The sequence below is a fragment of the Pseudonaja textilis genome, chromosome 4, assembly GCF_049901715.1.
Source record: "Pseudonaja textilis isolate UNSWEBS1 chromosome 4, rPseTex1.2, whole genome shotgun sequence".
Lineage (NCBI taxonomy): Eukaryota > Metazoa > Chordata > Lepidosauria > Squamata > Elapidae > Pseudonaja > Pseudonaja textilis.
Window position 1 is genome coordinate 15,594,007 of NC_141993.1, and position 22,560 is coordinate 15,616,566.

At 39.9% G+C, this 22,560-nt stretch overlaps 1 protein-coding gene across 1 annotated transcript; it reads left to right on the forward strand.

Moving 5' to 3' along the window:
* Position 1: 1 nt before the first annotated feature.
* On the forward strand, positions 2–21,244 carry SUPV3L1 (Suv3 like RNA helicase). Its single transcript, XM_026713551.2, has 15 exons — positions 2–336; positions 4,243–4,320; positions 4,935–5,042; positions 5,597–5,711; positions 8,345–8,513; positions 9,622–9,733; positions 9,979–10,056; positions 10,622–10,713; positions 12,305–12,485; positions 13,534–13,627; positions 13,981–14,200; positions 16,208–16,288; positions 18,181–18,357; positions 19,477–19,625; positions 20,749–21,244. The coding sequence occupies exons 1-15, from the start codon at positions 57–59 to the stop codon at positions 21,200–21,202; spliced, it is 2,388 nt and encodes a 795-aa protein (XP_026569336.1). The 5' UTR covers positions 2–56; the 3' UTR covers positions 21,203–21,244.
* Positions 21,245–22,560: the final 1,316 nt, after the last annotated feature.

A 22,560-nucleotide genomic window follows, 5' to 3' on the forward strand; every position in this document is an offset into this window, starting at 1 on the left:
TGACGCGATAGCCGCGCGCGGCCTTGCATGCGGCGACCGAAAGGGCTTGAGCTTCGATGTCCGTGACCGGCTGCGCGCGGTTGCTTTCTCGGCTCCCCTCCGGCCAGTTCCGCTGCGGATGCCCTCTGGCTCTCCGGAGCCGGGGCGGCGGCCTGAGCCGGGCCTCTTCTCTCCCGGCCACCGCGAGAATCGCCTTCTTCGCTTCCTCCAATGGCGACGAGGACTCGGGCGTCAAAAGCCCGGACACGTCCTTGTTCGTGCCTCTGCAAGTGTCCCCGCAGACCTTCGCCCCGGAGGTCGACGTGGGAGCCGAGCTGACCAGCCCTCTGAATAAGAGTAAGCCGGAGGAGGAGGAGGAGGAGGAGGAGGCCCCTTTCCCGCGCTTTTCCTTTTGGCTGCGGCGTCTCCAAGGGTTGCTTGGCGGGTCGTGACCGGATAATCGGGAGGAGCCACGCCGGCCAATAGTGGCCGGTGCTGACCGAGGGTCGACCGTCCTTGAGCCTGGCTGGCTTGGAGACCTGCTCGGGAAAGGCAGGGAGAATCTTCCCTGATGAACGTGCTTCCCATAACTCATAGGAGGATAGGATAGGATAGGTATAGAATAGGAATAGAATAGAATAAGGAAATGGGAATGGGAATAGTTTATTGGCCAAGTGTGATTGGACACACCAGGAATTTGTCCTGGTGTAAATACTCTCAGTATAGATAAGTGTTACATTTGTCAAGAATCATAAGGTACAACAGTTAATGAGAGTCATAAGGTACAATCAACAATCAAATCATTCTAGGAAACAGTCCATATAAATCGTAAGGACACAAGCAACAAAGTTACAGTCATACAAGTGGGAGGGGATGGGTGATAAGGAGTGATGAGTAGATTAATAGTAATAGCAGTGCAGACTTTGTAAATAGTTGGACAGTGTTGAGGGAATTATTTAGCAGAGTGATGGCATTCGGGGGAAAAAACTGTCCTTGTGTCTAGTTGTTCTGGTGTGCAGTGCCCTATAGCATCGTTTTGTGGGAAGGAGTTGAAACAGTTTCTGTCCGGGATGTGAGGGGTCTGTAAATATTTTCACAGCCCTCTTTTTGACTCATGCAGTATACAGGTCTTCGATTGGAAGCAGGTTGGTAGTAATTGTTTTTTTCTGCAGTCCTAATTATCCTCTGAAGTCTGTCTCTGTCCTGTTGGGTTGCAGAACCAAACCAGACAGTTATAGAGGTGCAGATGACAGACTCAATAATTCCTCTGTAGAACTGGATCAGCAGCTCCTTGGGCAGTTTGAGCGTTCTGAGTTGGTGCAGAAAGAACATTCTTTGTTGTGCTTTTTTGATGATGTTTTTGATATTAGGCGTCCATTTTTTTAAAAACAGGGCTTACCTGAGCAGTGATGAAACTAGGCAGCAAAGTCATTAAGTGAGGACAACTTGAATATTAGGCCAGTAATCCTTAAAGGTGTTGGTGCTTTGGATCCAAAGGGTGAAAAAGATGTTTCAGAAGAAATATGGGCACTCACGTTGTGTGCCAGAGTTGCCTCCTTCGCCTCTTTCTCTAAGTTTATATCCTAACCATGAGATCCTAGGTAAAGAGGTGCTTGCAGACAGAATGTGATAGAGCCAGTTATAAAGCATGCTTTCAACATTTGGTCAGTTGAAACGTTTATTTTCCGGAGAAAATGAAGCTATTGTGAGAGACCAGAAAAGACGAAGGTCCTTTAAAAGATGAGGAAGGGTTTGATAAACATGACTTTGTCTTTCCCAAGCACCTTTTTCTGCTTTGGATCCAAAATGCTGCATATCTCTATTAAGTTTTGATTCCTTAATTCTTTTTTTTTTTTTTGGTAAATTTTATTTGAGTTTTCACAAAAAACAAAAACAAATAAAACATCTTTTTTGAAAGTAGCGTAATCCCAGGTTACATTTCTTCGTACAGACACAAATTCAATTTCATGCTCATTTTTATGTTCTATTCCATATCTTATTACTGTTTTACATTTTCTGCATAGCTTCTCCCTTTTAATTTTCTCAATTTTATTTTAATTATCTCGTCTCAATTCAAATCATTATATTTATATTTTTTGTCTGTCCTATTTCAATTATCTATTATCTTTTCTCATTAAACAAAGTTTCTCCTGTAGTTACTGATTGGAGTATGACGCCTTTATATCTTTTAAGTTTATCCATTTAACTCTTATTTAGGCTTCAATATATACCCTAAAGTTATAACATTCAATATAATACATAACTTCCATTCAGATTCTGCTTGGTACATTCTTAAAATGCACATTATATTCTTAAAAAAAGAAAAAAATTATAAATATATGTAATTAAAACAACACATTCCATTCCAATTCAATTCTATCATTAATGTTAATATTCATTAAAATCTTAACTTCTTTAACATTACTTTTCAATTAAATATCATACTTCTATGGGAACAATTATAAGCTTTCCATAATTAATTCCCCCCTCACTTATATTTTATAAAACATTAACTAATTAAAATATTCCCATCCCTTCCTAATTCAATTTTCTCATTGTAACTTCTTTTTCTTTCCTTCTTCCCTCTCTTCTCTCTCCCCTTTTTACCCCCTTGTCTCTCTACCTCTATTTATCTCTTCTGTATTCCCCTCTTCTGTTGCTTTCCGGTATTATACTTATTTTTCGAATTATTTTTCTTTTCGTTGGTTGTTTTTTTAAGTCTTAAATTCTCCATTCGCTTTCCCCCCTTTCCTTTTTCTTCTCCACATAGAATTACTTGTTCATTAAAGATGGCTTCTTCTTTGTCCCAGTCTTCTTGTTTTGCAGACGTTTCTTGTTGTTTCTTGTAGTTCCAAATCTCCATTTCTAAGAATTGAAAAACGGAGCCAAAAGAACCTCTCCCTTCTTGTGCATCTTCTTTGTACTTTTTAAGTTCCATTTTCAATTCATCCAGAAGTAGTGCCATTGTATAAATTTTTAAACAACCACCCGATTAATGTTAGTCATTCAAATGCAATAACCAAGAATCCAAAGATCACCAAGTAATCCAAATACACGCAAGCTGTTTCTTTTTGCTCTTTTTTTTCACTTTCTCTTCCTGGGGTTCTATTGTTTTGTTACAAAGTTTCAGTTAAAATGTATCTTTTAGAAGTCTTGTTGAAGTTTTATTGTAGATTCTTTTTAATTCCAAGCAGTCTCCTCCCTCTTTCCAGATCCTGCCCTTTTATTCTTTTTCTCTCCCTTCCTGCTTATGAAAAAAAATTTTAGTGTCCAGAAATCTTAATTATCCCTTTGACATTTTGTTTTATTTTCGGCTTAATTGCCTGTTGATGTCAAAGCGGATTTTTCTGATTTCTTATTTAAGTCTCTTAGTTGTCAGTATAGGGAAAGGGAGAGAAGAAAAAAAAAAACCAAACCTTTCCCTTTTCACTTTCCTTCGCTGCTTCCGACTCTTCTTTGGGAGTGATGTTATTTTTTTTGTAAGTTTAAATTCCAGGGTACCTTAGTTGTTGCTTTTGCAATTTAACCCGGTCAGCCAAAACTTTCTCTTCTTATCTTCCTCCTGCACATTCTTTTCTGGTCGAGTTCTTCTTTGTGGTGGCCATTTCTGACCACCGCTGTAACCACCTTCGGGAAAGGGAGTAATGGCCAGCTGAGGAGGAAAGATGCGGCTCTCCTCAACCCTGCTGGCAGTCTCTCCCCTCTTCACAATCTCTACGGGATGGCTTAGCCCCGAAACCAGCCGGCTTGGGGCGCTCCAGCGGCGAGCCCAGACCGAAACCGCACACGATCACGGATTTCTGTTTGTTGCCGAAGGAACTCAAACCGGAAGCTCTCCGATTCCTTAATTCTAAATATGGATTTGTAGTGAGAGAATTTGCACATTATAGGTTAATCTTGAAAGAGTTTAGTCACTCCTACCATTTCTTAGTATAAGTCAGTGTGTTACTAATATAACATTAAATATAACATTATAACATGGAAGAATGCTTTGGAACAAGAGAGAAAAACATTGTTACTGGTTTCTCTAGTATTTTGTTTTAAATTACCACCCCACTATCCCTTGTAGTTTCTTGTAAGAGGAGGCAGCAAAAATGACAAGTTTCTTTCAGAACTGAATTCACCTAGTGTGAACTGAGACAGTTTTTGTACAACAGCTGTTTCTTCCAAAGCTTGATAACATACTTCAGAATTATTGAGGAAAAGGCTTTCCATGTATTGTTGATTCAGTAAGCATGATAACATCTATATTTTGATTTCTAGGCGAAGTACTAAAGGCATTAAATAAATTTTGCAAGAGGAGAGAAGTTCAGAAACTGGCAGCAGAAAATGGACTGGATGGTATGTAATTCTTGGGGATGAATAAATGAATGTTACTGGATATTTCTTTCAGCTATTAGAAAACCACATGTTCAGATTTGATCGCTTTTGGGGTATTCTAAGCTGGGGCAAGCATTGTTTTCTTCAACTGGGGCCTATTCTTACTGTTGTTCCTTCCTCTTTGAGAACAAAGAGTAATTTGTGTCACTGGAATGAAGTGGATGAAGTTTTGACCTGTTTGGTGTTTGGCTCTTCTTTACATATTGATTTCATGGAAGCTATATGTTACCTTTCTAAGCAGATCTTTTTACTAAAACTGGTCTTTTGTGACCAGCATTACAATATATTTGAATATTGCTGTATAATACAAATGTAGGTTTAGGTCAGGGGTCTGCAACCTTAAACACTCAAAGAGCCATTTGGACCTGTTTCCCACAGAAAACACTGGGAGCCAATAATTTAACCACTGGGGTGACTGGGTGGGTGTGGCCAACTCAACATCAGTCACTCCCCACCCAGTTAAGTTTTATTGACACGTGTTTTAAAATATTTGTATTAAGATACGATTCAGATTTTAGGAATTTTGAATGTTACATGCAGTACCAAACTTAGGTTTGTTTGTTTTTTCTTTTCAGCTCGTCTTTTTCATCAAGTATTTGTAAGTTTTAGGAAATACATTATAGAGTCTAGTTTTCTGAATCCTGATCTGCACATTATTCTCAATGATATATGCTGTGGTGCAGGTAAGTGGATAATAGAACCCTTTGCAATTTGATGCTCTTCAGATATGCTCTCTGATCATTTCCCCTTTATCATGGCCAAATATAACAGGTCTCTTAGATGCCCTGTGTTGGAGATGAATGATGCTAAAACATTTCATAAGCATACTCTTTTTTTTAAAAAAAAAAGTCATGTATATAATTGAATAGTAAATATTATTAGATACACAGCTGTTCATAAATGAATGAATCAAATTTATTATCATTGCCCAGTGATTAATACAATTTTATAGCAGAAATTATAGAGTAGAAGAAAAACTAGAAGCCAGAGAAAGCCGATCAAACTTACTTAAACCCTAATGTTTATCTTTTGTTATTTGTTTTGTTAGGTTTAATTTGGAGTAGTCATATTTCCTGAAAGTCATGTGGAGTTACTTTCCAGTTAATTTTTAGAGGTGTGAAAAATTATATACAGACAGAAATTGTATAGAAAACTACAAATACCCTAAATATGTCTTTGAATGGGGCATACTTGTGATTTTTTTAAATGCATGTTTTTCTCTTCTTTTATCCCTCAGGTCATGTTGATGATCTGTTTCCATTTTTCTTGCAACATGCTAGGCAGATCTTTCCTATGTTGGAGTGTATGGATGATCTACGTAAAATCAGTGATTTAAGATTGCCTCCAAACTGGTTAGATTTTTAAATTACCTATAGATACTGTGTAATCATTATCATTTATGTTAGGGATACACCCTAGCAGAATCTGCACAGCAGTCAGGCAGGCAGGCAAAATATGTGAGATAAACGTTTTTGTAGCTTACACTCAGTAAAACAGATACACAGTGCTAATTAAACAGTTTATTCCAGTAAGAGTTATAGCATAGTCCAACAGTCCATATATCATTCACTAGTTCAGTCCGTCCAGGGATTATTCAGTTGCAAATTCCAGTGTCGAAAAAGAGAGGTCAGTAAACTTACAAATATCAGTCCAGTAATATATCTCCTTGCAGTAGAGATATGAAGAACTCAAAAACTCCTCTCTTCCTTCAGCAACTCAGCAGTAGGGGAAACACGCAGTTAACAAACCATCAATCCAAGCAATCCAGTAATTGTCAGCAATCAGTCAGGTTCTCTTGCTCCCTCTTATGGTGGTTTCACACCGCACCCAAAATTACATGCTTTGCAGTTTTAAAGTGACACACACTTAAACTTACAATCATAGTTTATATATATTATTTTACCCAAACTACGTTAGGTAACCTATGTTATTCCTTATAATTTATATTTGTACTGAAGCATATTAGATTTCTTCTAGTTAACAGGAGTCTGTTAATGTTACTGGAATTACAAGATGACTTTTACCTATTTGAAATGTTGGCTATTGAACTTGAGATCATGTAGCTTTATAGTAAACATGTATATATTTTAAAATTTCAATAATATGCTCCTCTCTGATGCTGGCTATAGCTCATTTTGGAGTAACTTCTGTTCAGTTAAGTTAGGTGTGCTTGAAATTAATGAATGTAGGATTCCAGTCCATGTTTAGATTTACATGTTGCACTTAACCTGACATGGTTGGCTTATGGCTTAGTATATTGTGTATGGCTGGTCACTGTTCATCAACATGCTGTCACTTGGTGCAGTATGCAAATTAATTTATATCTGATGCATATTCTGTTCAGAGACTTATTTGAAATTGCATACTTACAGTATATGTTTGGCTATCTTAGTTTTAGTTAAAGTTTAGAGACTTGGAAATTTGGACAAGTAAACCTGGCTTCTGGACAGTTTCTTTTACTGTCGTACTTTGGCTTAGTTTTGGTGCAGAAATGCTTTGGTTCAGTTTCCTGTATTGTTAAAACAGAAATACTCAAGAGTACATAATTTGATTACCACTTTTGCACTCAGTTTACTTGGTAAATTTTGATGGTAAGATATTTTTCACTTAAAATATTTCCAATAGATCAAACAACAGAAAAACATAATACCCTAGCAATCAGTGGCAATAATAAAATTTAACCAAGTTTGGATTCTAAATAATGATAGCTTGCAGTCACAAATATTGTTTTTTTTTCCTAAAATGTACTGAAAATAAAGTACTTAGAATACAGGCAATCCTTGACTTACGACCACAATTTCCCAACATTCCTTTGCTAAGCAAAACAGTTGATAAATGAGTTTTGCCCCCATTTGATGTCCTTTCTTTTCAGAACTATTAAGTGAATCATAGTAGTTGTTAAATTAGTAACACAGTAGTTAGGAGCATCTGGGCTCCCTGTTGCCTTGCTTGTCAGAAAGTTGCAAAAAAGGTGATGACATGACTCTGGGACACTGCAGCTACATGAATAAATACATGAATTTTGATCATAGGACCGGGGGGGGGGGGGAATGCTGCAATGGTCGTAAGTGTGAAAAACAGTCATATGTCCCTTTTTTTCAGTGCCATTATAACTTTGAACAATCACTAAATGAATGGTTGTGAGGACTACCTGTAACCAAAAATGTCTTCATTAAAAAAAATACACAGTATTTGAGAAATCATGTGAAACTTTACAGTAGAATAAAATTCTCCTTTTCTGAGGGCAGAGCATATACTTAGGAAAGAAATTCAGAAGACATCATAGTAGTATTGTGACATCACCAGAAAAGAGATGGAATATCTCTGGGTGATATATTTGAGATGGAAGTTTAACCTTCACTTTAAAAACAGAAACATCAATTTATTAAACCTTACACAATCTTAGTTTTCAAAGGGCTGAAAAACAGCTTTGTCAAATGTTACCACTTAGGTGCTGCATCTTAACACTCAATCTGGTATACTCCAGGCAGGGCAACAAATAAAACGTCTGGGAAGGGCTGTGTGTTGTCCATCCCAGATGTAAGAAAAGACGCAAAAGTGGTATTGTAGGGAACACCCTTGTTTTTTCCTTTGTTTTTCTTACCTCATTTTCTCCACCCCATTTCACCTAGGGGTGACTAGTTTAGTTTACTTTACTTTAGTTTATTGTCATTGCACCTCGTACAACGAAATCAAACACCATCTTCAGTGCACTTCATGACCATGAAAATAAACACAAACACACATCCTTCACACCCCAAACATTGAATTGGAAACTCCCGATACCACACCAATACAGTACAGCACTATACAGTAGAGTTCAACAGAGCTACTGCCCTGGGATAGAAGCTGTTTTTCAGCCTATTTGTCCAACTTGCTATTAAACAATCATCCTCCAAATGTTACAGAGCTACACATTTAATGATGACTAAGTACGAATTCATTTTACTTGATTTATTGTTACATTTCTACTTATGTGTTCTAGGTATCCGGAAGCCAGGGCCGTTGAAAGAAAGATTGTGTTTCATGCTGGCCCTACAAATAGTGGGAAAACCTATCATGCAATCCAGAGATATTTAAAAGCAGAATCCGGAGTATATTGTGGTCCTTTAAAGCTCTTGGCTCACGAAATCTTCCAAAAGAGTAATGATGCTGTCAGTATGTTATTGAATTTGCTTCTGATATTGCCTTTTTTGCAGTCATTCTGTGAACATGATTGTTGGTTTAAAAAATGTGCGTTGTCAGTGTCTGTCTGGAGTCCAAATACAGCTTATAAGGTGGAGTGAAAAAACATAAAGAGTTTTTAGAAACAGTGGGTGGGTTTTAAGGTTACGGTATTTTTCAAGGGCATTCCAAATTTAGAGTCTGCTAAAGATAGCAACAAAAAAAAAGTGGATTTCAACGAATTGTATTGGCCATGAGAAAGCTTTCACCACTGGAATAGGGAAGATAACAATTGTCAGTGGTTTTCACTCTTTACTACAATTTACTAACCCTCTCAGAAGTCTGCTCTGGAAGAATCCAAATCTTTCTGGACCATATTTTAGAGAAAAAGAGATTTCTTCCACTGCGTTCTAATAATAGAAATCTTCCGCTTTAGGTTACGTGAATCCATGATGTCATAAGACCACAGGTAGACCTAAGTTAACCACCACACTTTCCGCAAACATTCATAGTTACAGTGAATGTCCTTACGCATGGACCTCGCAATTACAGCCATCCCATCACCCATACAGTCCCATGAACCCAATTGGGGTGCTTGGCAACTGGTTCGCGCTTAGGGCATTGCAATGTCCTGCGTTCATTTGCGATCTTCCCTACTGCCTTGCTGCCCCGCCCCCCCACCCCCACCCCCGCACACACAAATCAATGGAGAAGCAGTCAAGGAAGGTTGTAAGTCTCTGGTGAGTTGTCCTCCCCCACACCTTTGGCTTCACTGCACTCATACCTCACCAGCCATCCACACCCCTTCCCTATCCAGTAGTAGCCACTTACACGGGCCATCGGCCTGCTTGCAAGCCTCCTGGGACCTTCAAGGAGGCCCTTTTTTTTTAACGATAGCAGTGTTGTTGTCGCTAAGCAAGCCAGTAATTCGATATCACATTTTAACAACTGCCTCACATAGTGAAGAAAATTTCAATCCCAATTATTGTTAAGAGAGGATTTATCTGTGGTTTTGTTATCGCTTTCAAGTGCTTTGTTTGGGAGTGCCTTGTCTTTGAAGGAAATGTTCATTTCGTTTTTCATTTTTTAACGTTACAGAATGTACCATGTGACCTGATTACGGGAGAAGAACGAGTCTGTATTGATCCTGAAGGGAGAGCAGCTGCCCATGTTGCTTGCACTATTGAGATGTGCAGTGTTAACACACCTTGTACGTAGGCGCTTTTTTTTAAAAAAAAAACATATTTAGTTTTGAAGTGCTTGTAATATTGTATACAAAATTGGCCAGAAGAGAAAACACAACATAGTTTTTAATGCCCATTAAAAGATGCCCACTTCAAATACTTCATTACGGAAATGCCTCTTATTCCTGTAGTGAGAGTTTATGAATGTTAGTAAACTTTTACATTTGACAGATAAACAAATGACTCTTTTATTGCGTGCTGTTCTTTTAAGATGACGTGGCTGTGATTGATGAAATTCAGATGATCAGAGATCCTTCCAGAGGCTGGGCCTGGACACGAGCACTCTTGGGTACGGGCAGTTGATTATTACCAAATGGTGTTACCTTAATGCATATTGTATGTAATTTGCAGCGTAGTGTTTTCGAGCAATCTTCCCAAGTCTCAAGCTCACAAGATTTGTTCAGAGTACATTGGCCAACACTTTCAGTCATGGAAAAATCCCACAAGTTTGGATGCCTTCGATATTTGTTCTAAAAATTTGTCAGGTTCTAAAACTCAAGAATAACATGTGGAGTTACTTCTGAGTAGTGTCTTTATTATTGTTTGCCTACAGACAGAATCTTACCAGACTAAAGCAATACATAACTATATAGACATACTCTGAACTGTTAGAGAGGGACCATCTTATCCCTACCTAGCAGACATCCCAAGTTCTGTTGCCTTTTTACCCCCACTGGGGAAAAGCCCTTCCTCCTGGGACTACAGAATGGCTGGCTGGGGAATTTTGAGAGTTTGGGAGTTCACATGCCTTAAAATGGCTGAGGTTAAGAAACGCCACTATAGACAAAGCATTTTGTTTTCATGTAATTCCACCATGTAATTTTGTAATGCTTGTACATCATTATTTTGTTCAGGACTTTGTGCAAAAGAAATCCATGTTTGTGGCGAAGAGGCTGCTATTAATTTAGTGACAGAGCTCATGTTTACTACAGGAGAAGAGGTTGAGGTAGGTGCTCTTCTTTGCTTTCCTGTATATCCAGGATAAGAAAGGAGGCCCAATGGTTGGAGCTGCAGGAAAATGTATGTGTGTGAGAGAGAGAGAGTGATTTTTTTTTTCCTCTGGAGTTTGGGAAATCATTTTAAGTGTTTTTCAGTCGTTCCCTTCTTTCTAAAATATATCTTGTAGGGCTTATACCAGGGGTCTGCAACCTTAAACACTCAAAGAGCCATTTGGACCCGTTTTCCTGGAGCCAATAATTTAACAATTGGTGTGACTGGGTAGGTGTGGCCAACTCGACATCACTCACTCACTCCCAGCCAGTCACCTCCTGCTCTGGAATATGGAGCAAGTCTCCAACCCCCGCTATCACCCTTCTTGGGCCAGGCAAGGGGTGACGGGGAGGGGAGGGGCCAGCTAGTGGTGAAATCGGCCGACAGGGGGCCGCAGCAGAGGACCGAAAGAGCCGCATGTGGCTCTAGAACTGCAAGTTGGAGACCCCTGGCTTATACTATGGTTTTCATGTGTTTCCCACTCAAAGTAATGGTAATTATATTTCTGGTTTTGAGTAATTATGGACAGAATGGACTCTTAGGGTTCAAAAAAGTGCCTCAGGATCCTTCAACCCCTTTGAAACCTCGTATTGTCCAATGAGTCAAGGTTGACTCAGCCTTCCGTCCTTCTGAGGTGGGTAAAATGAGGACCCAGATTGTTGGGGGCAGTAGGCTGACTTCGTAAAACTGCTTAGAGAGGGCTGTAAAGCACTATAAAGCGGTATATAAGTCAAAGTGCTATTGCTATTTACTGTGCAGATTTCTTCCAGATGCTTTTCCTTAACAGATAAAATAAATAAAGTATATTTTATCCCCTCCACCAGCAGTTAATATCCTTAAAGCTAAATTGCTCAGTGATATTTACTGAATGCAAATTATACGGTGCTTTTACACCACGGGTGTCAAACTCAAGTCACATGACATAGCATGACGGAGTGGGCGTGGCCTGCACGTGACACATCTGGCCAGTTTGACACCCCGGTTTTACACACTTTATTTTATTTTCTCTCTATTCGCCACTATTGAGAAACTTCTAGAAATGTAATTTAATTTATAGGATTTTGAGGTCACCTCACTCAAAAAAAATTCTGAATTCTGAAATTCACTTAGAAATGAAACCTACAAAGGGGAATATTGTTCTCAAAGTAGCAGCTTTTATTAATGACTGAAGCAGAAAGTAATTTCTTGTGAATATACAAGGTTTTTCCCCCCTTCCCCCCAATACGTGAAGTCTCCTTCCCTATCCAGCCACTAAGAAAAGCCATTCACCAATTGTTCGGTCCCTGTTTCTTTCCCATATTTATTCTCTTTCCTGTCAATAGCTCCATTTGTTACAAAGGGGTTGCTAGATGCCCTGCTTAGGATGAGGAGCTAGGAAAGAGTCCTTCACTTTTAGTCATTGTTCTTACAGCTTGTGATCAAGGTCAAGTTGAGAGCCTTTTAGGGTCAAAGGCTGCCCATTCAGAAACTCTTGACTGTAACCAATGTCTTTGGGTCAGTATTATTGCATTCTAATTATGGCTATAAATAATATGGTTTGTTTATAGGTGAAAAGATACAAGAGGCTTACTCCCATCAAGATTCTGAATAAGGCTCTTGGATCTCTGGATAACCTTCACCCTGGAGACTGCATTGTTTGTTTTAACAAGAATGACATTTATTCAGTGAGTCGACAAATTGAATTCCGGGGCTTGGAATGTGCAGTCATATATGGAAGTCTTCCACCTGGTACATATTCTAAATTCTTTGGGTGAATTATATGCGGGAAATACTTATTATCACTGTAATTATTATTGAAAAGTAGAATTGGTAGGGTTTACTTTTGATTACTAAATTGTGCCATATTTCTACATCTGATAGTTTAGATGTATTATTTGTTTATTTATCTTTGGAATTTTGTAGTGTTTACATCCACTCTTTGTTTCATTTGTTGATTCTTGAATTAACTGCCCCTTATTTAGACACCAGCTACTTGAAGATAATATATGCAACTCAGTGGTATTCCTTTTATTTTAGTTCCTTCTTTAAAAATGTTTTCTATTACTGTGTATGAATTGTATTTTCTTGAATGGGTTGACATAATTTTCTCTCACAGAGATTTATATAGATAGCAGAATGACTCCTTGTAAGATGTAAGAGAGAAACAGCAGGGATATACCACTCTTAAGAAATCTTTATTTTGTGCTACTCCAAAACCATAATAGAATTAGAAAATATCCCCAGAAGGCATTTAGTTTAAGTTCCTGTCAGTATAAACATTTTCCTACTCTATGTTGGCATGTGGCAACATTTCCTCTGTTTAAAAAGTTCTTACAAAATGACTTTCTTTCCTTGGTTGTCTCTTCCACAGACAAACAGATCAGCTTCTCTTATATTGCAATATTTTTCTTAATTTAAGGTCATCTTACAGCAATGTTAGTACTGTGAATTAGCAGTTCCTCGTGGCTTGTTGAATAGCCACTATAAATTCAATAATTTGAGAACATTTAATTATGAGAAACATAAATGTACGTAGGATTGTATGTGGACGATACTACTCCAGACAGATGGAGATCTCCGTGCAAATGCAGAAGGTGTGATCCTGGGACATACTTTGTAGTCACATAGCGAAGCTGGTCCCGATGAAGTTTTCGGTGCTGCATTTTTTTCACCGCCTAATTAAAATGTCAGCTTCAGAAGGGAATTTTTAAGAAGTAAATATTATAAATCTAAATAAAAGTAAGTAGTCAGATCTTTTTCGTAATTGGGACTTCATCTGTTGTTCTGATTGTTACAGGAACAAAACTTACCCAGGCAAAGAAGTTCAACGATCCGGATGATCCATGTAAAATCATGGTTGCCACCGATGCAATTGGGATGGGTCTCAATTTGTAAGTACAATTAAAAATGGTCTCTTAATGAACCCCCAAGGTATTGGTAGAATCAGAAAGGATTTGAGAGTTGTAAGGCTCCTTTTCCGCAGCTGAGCAGGTCAAGAGCCGTGAGATGGGTCCTGCGGTGTCCTTCCGTGGGTGAGCTTCCTCCACATTGCAGGTGACCCTGCAGAGGCTTCAGTATGGGACACGGGGGTCTGTTACTTCCCTCACAGCCCTCTAGGAATTCTTCACAATTTACATGTTGGGTTGGTATGTTAGCTCAGTTAGGATCACATTTGGAGAACCGCACGGTTGTAATGCAAACATATTCATTTGTGTGACTTCGATGTTCTTCATCCTCATTCTAGGAGCATCAAAAGGATCATTTTCAACTCCCTAATGAAGCCACAAATCAACGAGAAAGGAGAAAAGGAAATGAATAAAATCACAACTTCTCAGGCGCTGCAAATTTCAGGCCGAGCTGGCCGATTTAGCTCTACGTTTAAAGAAGGGGAAGTTACTACGATGCATGGAGATGACCTCAATCTGCTAAAGAAGATTTTGAGTGAGCCCGTGGATCCTATAGAGGTATATTAATCAACGCTCTGAGATTGTTAAGTTCATTTTACAGTTCTTGGGTGATGAGCCTGCTCTGAATGTACAACACAGTATAGGTTAATCACAGGAGCCCAGGAATTACTTCCTTCCGTAGCTGCCTATCACCCAGAGCTCTCCAGATGTGCCAGTCTACACTTGCCATCATATTTAGCACAGGGGGAGTCTACCAGGTCTTCCTATTTATCCATCTAATCTAGAATTATCTACTTTGATCTTCAGCTGAAGCTTTTCCTATTTTTGATACTGTTAACAGACAATGTCAGAGTTGTATCCCAGAATTTTTTACAGTTAGTCCTTGACTTAATGACCACAGTGGGGGCTGGAACATCAGTCTTAAGTTGTTGCGGTTGTAAGTCGAGGCACCACCACATGGTTGGACTTCATTTTATGGCTCTTTAATGAGGATCACAAAGTGAGTCACTGTAGTCAAAGCGAATCATGTCATTAAGCAACTCCTGGGATTGTTCAGCAAATCCATTCTTCCAAATGGGTGTTTTTTTGCTGGAAACCACAACAAGTGTCACAAATCACAATCGTTGACGGGGAGATTGCAAGTGGTCGTCAATGCAGGCCAGTTGCCAAAATGCAGAGGGGGAGAGAACACTTCAAGGAAGTGTTGTAAGTAGTTGTCAACTCCAGTTCGAGAATCCAAATAAAGCTCCAGGTTCATTCCGTTTCCTAAAATCTTACTCTTTATTGAATACACTGCATGGTAATGTCAAAGCAAAACCAACTCGGAGGTTCCCAGACGCCAGTTCGTAGAATTAAACAATAATTTCCCCAGCCAAGCCCCCGACCTCTCACGTAGCCCATGTAAACAAGTTCCCTTTGTTATGGGAACCGTCTGCTTCAGCTCCACACCTGCTACGATGTCCTTGAAAAGGTTTCAGGCTCTCGGCCTTCCGTGGAATTGTTCATGTCTCCATTTCACCCATTCTAAAGCAACACCTGCCCCGCCCCACCCCCCCTTTACTCTAATGCCAAGTTGGAAGGAAGAGGCAAGTAGCTGCCAAACGTTCATCCTTGACCGTAGTGTCATGGCTGCGTCTCACCTATCCAAGGTTCATGAGCCGAGAGCCAGACATTAGCAGGTGGGGTTGGGGGAGAAGGAAGAATTGGAACGTAAGGAAGACGATGGGGATGGAAGTCCAGCCGAGGCTTGTGAGAAGCTTCAACCCATCGAGATCACTGACAATGTACAGAGCTGGGAACCAAGCATCTGTTTCCTGAACAATACAAAAGCGCCCGATTGGACCTTTGCAGATAACTGGGGGGGTGGCTGTGGGGTGGAGGGGAAAGGGGATTTTCCGTTGAGCTGTTTGCAGGGTGAAAACTTCAGATTCTGCTTACGCTACTTCTGTGTAACCATTTAAGCTTCGGTCGAGTATATTCTTGGCAAAACAAATGGCCAGGAGTCTTTCTTTGCTAGATGACTTGAGTGGGACAACGGTTGACGAGTAGCTTTTTAAAACTTTGTCATAACTTTGACTGATTATTAAACAGCCAGCTCTAAGTCAAGGACTGCCCACAAAGACTTAAGTAGATACTCTGCTACTGTGCTATATGTCTCTTGGGACTGTGGGCTGGACAGACTCAGGGACAGCTGGTGTGAACTGAAATGCAATACGTGTAGACGAAGCGGGCAAACTCCCATCAGCAGAACACATCGAAAATGAGGACAATTTCTGCTTTTTAATCTAGAGGCGCGCAGAGTATCTGAAAGGGGTATCCCAAACAGACAGGAGGAGCCGGGGTCTCCTGGTCTTTAAAGCAGCCACATCATTTGTAATCCTTGCAAGGCTGCAGGGTTGCATGAGATTTGGGCAAAAGTGGCAAGATGGTTTGCCACACTGATACGATGGAAATTCTGCCTGATTTTGTTACACGTGTGGCAGTTGCTGTTTTAATGCAACAAATGCTCACAAACTTTATAAATTGGGAGGAAATGACACCCCTTTTCTTTCTTTCTCCCTCCAGGCTGCTGGCTTGCACCCCACAGCTGAGCAGATTGAGATGTTTGCATATCACCTCCCAGGAGCCACTCTGTCAAATCTCATTGTAAGACTGGAAAAGCTTCTTAGCTCGACCTTTTCAGCAGGCAGCTGTTTAAATGCCGCTTTACATAAGCTGGGGCATGCTGGGTGTTTTAGGCTTGTGTGAATCTTACGTTGGTTTTTGCAGCTGATAGCAAAGCTTAAAGGTTGTGACGGCAACTTTCCCTTTTAAACTCTTGAGAGCTACAGGAGGAAAAGGGGTAACTCATTCTTCATTCACGGGACTGTGTTGCACAAGTGAAAGTCAGCAGCAGAGACTCAGTGCCAATTAGAACTCATGATGCAATGCTGGCTGGAGAATTCTGGGAGTTGAAGTCCACAAGTCTTAAAGTTGCCAAGTCTGGGGACCCCTGACATAGACAATCCTGTCACCTTATGCATATTGCTTCCAGAACTCTGCCAAATCACTTTTTCTGGCAGTTTTTTTTTCTAAATTACACGCAATAAGATTTTGATAGGCTGTGCGTGTCCTGAATTTATTTTTATATAAAACAACCATATTTTTTTTTCTTCTGGATTGAACTCTTACTGTGGTCAGGGTTAATTCCCACTCCACCCGAGGCTTAATGTCTCAAATTTTAAGTGATGGTTTTGTTTCATCTAGGAATGGGACCCCTACTGGATCTTCATTGCATTTGTTAGTTTTTCATTCACCTTTCTTTCCAAGCTGACTAGATATTTAAGCCAAAAGGGCTTTCCGCATTCAGAAACCCCTACCACTGGCAAGATTTAACGTTTTCCCACCACCTCTGGGAAATTATGGGGGTTTCCACTTGAAGCAAGGGTTGTCCCTGTAGTGGGGCAATCTATATATATAAAAACGAAATACCACTTACTCACGCATCATCACAAAATCTCCAGAACCGTAAACCCTACAGTCTTGAAATTTGGCACGTATGTTCCTCTTGGCTTCTAGGGTGATCACTAAGAAAGGATTTTTCAAAATCACTATTAGAGCATTAGTATTTTGTATATTATTATTAACACGCTCTGATGCTAAAGAGTTCTACTCCCCTTCCCCACATGAAAAGAAATCTGTTCCAACTACAGTTGAGCTAAGCCACACCCAGGCTCCTTGCTGTTTCCTTGCTCACATAGCAAATACTGTTTCAGTTTCCAGACAGCCCTCAACTCTCACACACTGACCGGACACTAGCCAGATGAATACCGATGGATGCTGGTAGGCAAAGGCAGAATTTCCCCCACTTATTTTCCTCCCCAAAAAACTTGCCCGATCACATAGTTTCATAGCGAAGTATGAGTACCCCACTACTTCCTGGTACATTAACCGGTGTTTGTCACATTGCTCTCATGAGAATGATGCCTGGTTGGATTTCCAGGCTCCCTGAATCCATTTTATTTGAGGTTGTTAACTATCTGTAGGAAATGTGATAATTATTAGATTTTACTGTAGTTTTACTTATGGTCTCCCAGTGTTGCTTTCCATTTTGGGGAGATGGGTTTGGGAATGGGTGAATGGGTTGTTTATTGACCTGCTCTATGAAGGTCAGTGTAATAAAGTATCTACTCTGCTTGTCCACATGTATCAGTGGCCAAATCACTGCTTTCCTTGCCACTTGTCAACAGACTGATCATTCCTTCTCATGAGCAATAAACCTCTAGTAAGTTGCTAACCACGTGGCATCTCTGCATTCCGGCTCTAGTATAACACACATTCTAAAGATCTCACCTTTTCCTCCGCCATAAAATACATTTTTTTCTGTGGGAAAAACTTGGTAGAGGAAAGAAAACCTAAAAGAACCAGGTTTCTGATAATTTTGTGAGGAGGCAGGGGTTGGAAAAGAGAAAGTTTCAAATTTACCGGGTCTATGAATGTTTGAAAGCTTTTAACAGAGCTGGGATTTTGTCTAATTAAATGTTGTTGTTTTTAAACAGGATATTTTTGTGAGCCTCTCTCAAGTTGATGGACTCTACTTTGTCTGCAATATTGATAACTTCAAATTTTTAGCCAAAATGATTCAACACATTCCACTCCATTTGAGGGCAAGATACGTGTTTTGCACAGCTCCCATTAATCAAAAGGAGCCCTTTGTGTGCACCTCACTCCTAAAGGTAACTTGCATCTGTTTTGTAATATTTTTAGGGTTTTTTTAGCATATTTCCCAGGAGGTGCCTATCTAAGCTCCCAGTATGCCCAAACAGTAGATGTGCTTATATTTTATATATGTGTGTGCATTTTGTTGTAGTGGATCAAGTTATCCCTGGCAATAACCACTCCAGCAAGGAGATTTCCTAGTCTTATTTGCCAGTTTAAATAAGTCTTTCCAAAATATTCTTTTCTGCTTCAGTTTCCTAAGCAGCAGCTGCAAAATTTCTTTGTCAGGGACAGCTTTTGTAGATTCCATTAGAACCATAGAAACAGACGGAGTAATGAACAGCTTGCACTGTCTCTTATTTTATGTTTATAGGTTTGATTGTTTAGTTGAGAACAGAAGGCAATCCAGCATAATTTGCTGATTCGCACATTCGCAAATATGTGTGTGAGATCAAATACTATTTTTTGCACCAATGGGGAAAGACATTACTGGAAGATCATATGAGCTAGCTTTTAGTTTCTCAGAAATTGAGTGTTGGCTAAAGGCAATCCCACTGTATCAACTGAAATGCCACCTATAACTGCTAATGAGGATTCGCAGATTAGATATCTGATTTGATCTCTCAGCTGACATTTTAGAGCAAAGTTTCTGTTTTGTGAAGCGTAAGAAATTGTTAGAAGCTTTCTAGAAAAGTAAGGTGGATAGTTGTTCCCTGTTTTGGAAAGTTTGGAATGTTCACCGTTTTCTTTTTCTTCCAATGTCTAAAGTACTAAGAGAAGGGAAGCATTTTGTTGATGCTTTGAAAAACTGTCAAATGCTTTGCCTGTTATTTGAATGTGAGTGCTAAACTTGGTAAAAAGTTAATAAGATAGATCAGGGGTCTTTAAACTTGACAGCTTTAAGACTTGTGGACTTCAACTCCCAGAATTCCTCCTCCAGTCATGTCAGTCAGTCAGGAATTCTGGGAATTGAAGTCCACAAGTCATAAACTTGCCAAGTTTGAAGACCCTTGTTATAGATTATGGGAATTGCTTTTCCTTGCTTGAGCATGGTGGTTACCGAGAGCATCTGGCAATGTGAGGGCATTGCTGTTGTGGAGGTCCCGTTTGCCTAATCATCTCTTTTTGTGTTCCAGTTTGCACGGCAGTTCAGCAGGAATGAACCGGTGATGTTTGATTGGCTCTGCCGGCATATTAACTGGCCCCTGGTCCCACCCAAGAACATCAAGGACCTTGTCCATCTTGAAGCTGTGCATGACGTTCTTGATCTCTATCTCTGGCTGAGGTATGGGAACAGAACAGTGGTTCTCCCCTCCCACTTCTTCTTAAAGGGCCAGCTTAAGAAATTATCTCTTCTGTTGGGAGAATCTGCCCCAAGGATACACTTTTCCTGGGATAATATGTATGTAATTTTATAGGGCTGTGGGGACCTCTTTGTGTGAACATCCATCTTTGCCAAAAGGTCTGTGACATCTCTCTCTCCACTTCCTCTTCTCCAGGAATAAGCTGGACTCTCATTCTTGAAGAAAATAGGCTCTTTTGCTCATCTTTTATGCTAGTCTATGCAGTAGTCCTCCTTTAGCAACCAGACTGGAACTGGCAACTTGGTCATTAAGTAAAATAGTCCATAAGTGAAACTGTGTGACTAATTGTGGTCTTCCTTCAGCTTTCCTTTGCTTTACAGACTTGCGAAGTTTGCAAATGCAAGGACTGGTCATAAAATGACTTTTTCTTTCGTCGTTGTAATTGCAAATGGTTGCTGGATGAGTCAGTCACTAAATGATACCTGTACAATATTTAAATCATCAAGCTTTTTTTTTTTTTAAATTTAATTGTCAAACAAACTATTGCATGTCACAACCCTATTGTTGTAGACCAGAGGGCTCCAAACTTGGCAGCTTTAAGACTTGTGGACATCAACTCCCAGAACTGATTATTTTAAAATAAAACAGCCAGTCTTCCCACTATTTCCTTCTAAAATCCCTCAGGTAACTGGATTGCTTGCTTTGCTTTATAACGGAGGTCTCCAAACTTGGCAACTTTAAGACTTGTGGATTTCAGCCCCTCAGACTTCTCCAGCCAGCATATGCTGGCTGGAGAATTCTGGGAGCTGAAGTCCACAAGTCTTAAAGTTGCCAAGTTTGGGGACCCCATTGTAGACTTTTGAGAGGACAAATACCAGTTGTTTGTATTCATGAGCTACGGACCCAGGATTTGTCACACATTTTTGTAACCTTTGAGATTGGTGAATAAGAGTCAGTACTAAATTCTTGTCAAGTGATGCCCCCTAATGAAGTATTTGTAGACCCACAAAGAATTGATTTGCTTTTGGAAGAATTCCTCTTCTCAAGTTGATGGCACATTTGTGTTTTCTTTTCTTTTTTCTTTTAAAAAAAAAAAAACCACAGTTATCGGTTTATGGACATGTTCCCAGATGCGGGTCGCGTGAGGGCGATTCAGAAGGAACTGGATGACATCATACAGATTGGAGTGCTGAATATTACGAGGCTGATTCAAGCTTCCCAAGTCACTTCTGAGGCCATGGGTATTCCTGCGGAGAGCCTCAGCACTGACGAGAGGCTCCCTCAGGCAGAAATGACAGAAATGTCCGCCAACAAAGAGATGGTCCCTGGCTACCGCAGAGCAAGAGGACCTAGAGCCAGGGGCTTACAGTCGGCGGATGCGCAGCTGGGGCCCCTGTCCCAAATGAAGGGCCCCCTGACTGAAAGACTAATACAGCAGGGGCTCCTCAGCAAGGAAGTGCTGAAGCAACTGGAGAAGGAATGGCTCGCTCAACAGGATGCTCACCCTGAGGTGAACGAAAACAGGGGCTCAGCCAAACACAAAGAAAAAAAGAAATGAAGTCATGCCTCTGCTTCCAATAAAAAGAAAGTCGTTTCTTAAGTATTTTGTGTTTTGATCTTAACACAGATTTTAGAAATCTCACTACGAGCCGGGGGAGATCTGTGAGCCTTGGGCATCTTCTTAAAAATGCAACTTCGCAGAAGCCATCAAAATGGCCAAGGAATTTTCATTTTAAATTGAAATGAGAGATCAGAGAGCACAGCTATAATAAGGATAAAGGGAGAAGTTAGGTCTCAAACCGCTGAGCGATCGCAGTGTGGGCCTAATGCAGGTAGTCCTCAACTTACGACCACAGTTGAGCCCAAGGCGAGGAATTTGTTAAGTGAGTTTTGCCCCTTTCTGTGGCTTTTTTTGCCACATCTGTGAAGTGAATCTCTTGCCGCTATTAAAATTAGTTATATCATTGTGAAGTGAATCTGGTTTCCCCACTGATTTTGCTTATTAGAAAGGTTGCAAAAGGTGATCACATGACCACAGGACACTGCAATCGTCATACATTGAGTAAATCACATGGCCATGGGGGATACTGCAGCGGTCATGTCATAATTCACTTTTATTTAGTGCCGTTGTACCTTTCAACGTTCACTAAGTGAACTGTTGTAAGTGGAGGACTACCTGTAATAGCTGGAGCAGCTGCATTTCAGTGAATGTAGACTCCAGCTAGGAAATTCTGTCAAAAGAGCCCAAATATTGCTTAAATGTTGACTGGTTAGCACACTGAGTCATGTTTGAGCTTGTTCCATGACAATGGAGCTTAGCTCACCATTCTGCTGCTTCCTCAGAGTACATAGTTCAGCAGATAAAAGCATTTTAAATGCTAATATACAACTTGACCAGAAATCAGATTAGTAGACTGGCCACTTGGTTGATACGAACTTTGGCAGAGAAATCAGCATTTTTAAAATCTTCCACAATTATATTTGGGGGTGGGGGAAATACTTTTGAGGGAAAAATCATAATTATACCAAATAAAGACCTCTGCCTTTTAAAAACACTTTCAGAGTCAACTGTTGTATGTAAATTTGAAACAAAAATTGTTTTTATGATCTTTATCAAATGTTTTTAGTATGAATGCATTTAAATTCAGAAAAAAATAGGACATTTTGAACACGGCACACATGTTTTGTTTTATATACGTATGTGTATAAAATGAGGATGTGAAGGCAGCTTCCACTTTCAGGAGCAATCTTAGGATGGTAGTTTTGTGACATAAGCAGCCTTTAAAGATACCTGTTTGTTTTGGATTTCTGACAGGAAAGCGTGTGCGCTGTGCAGTTTAGGAAATATAAAATGAAAGCTTTGCATTCCAGTCTTTTTTAAGAAGTAAAACGCTAACCCTCACATTTCTGAGATTA

Coding starts and splice junctions, on each gene's coding strand:
- SUPV3L1 (XM_026713551.2), top strand. CDS start 57: ATGTCCGTGACCGGCTGCGCGCGGTTGCTTTCTCGGCTCCCCTCCGGC. Junction 5,043..5,596: donor TGATATATGCTGTGGTGCAG/GTAAGTGGATAA, acceptor TTTATCCCTCAG/GTCATGTTGATGATCTGTTT. Junction 10,057..10,621: donor CTGGACACGAGCACTCTTGG/GTACGGGCAGTT, acceptor TATTTTGTTCAG/GACTTTGTGCAAAAGAAATC.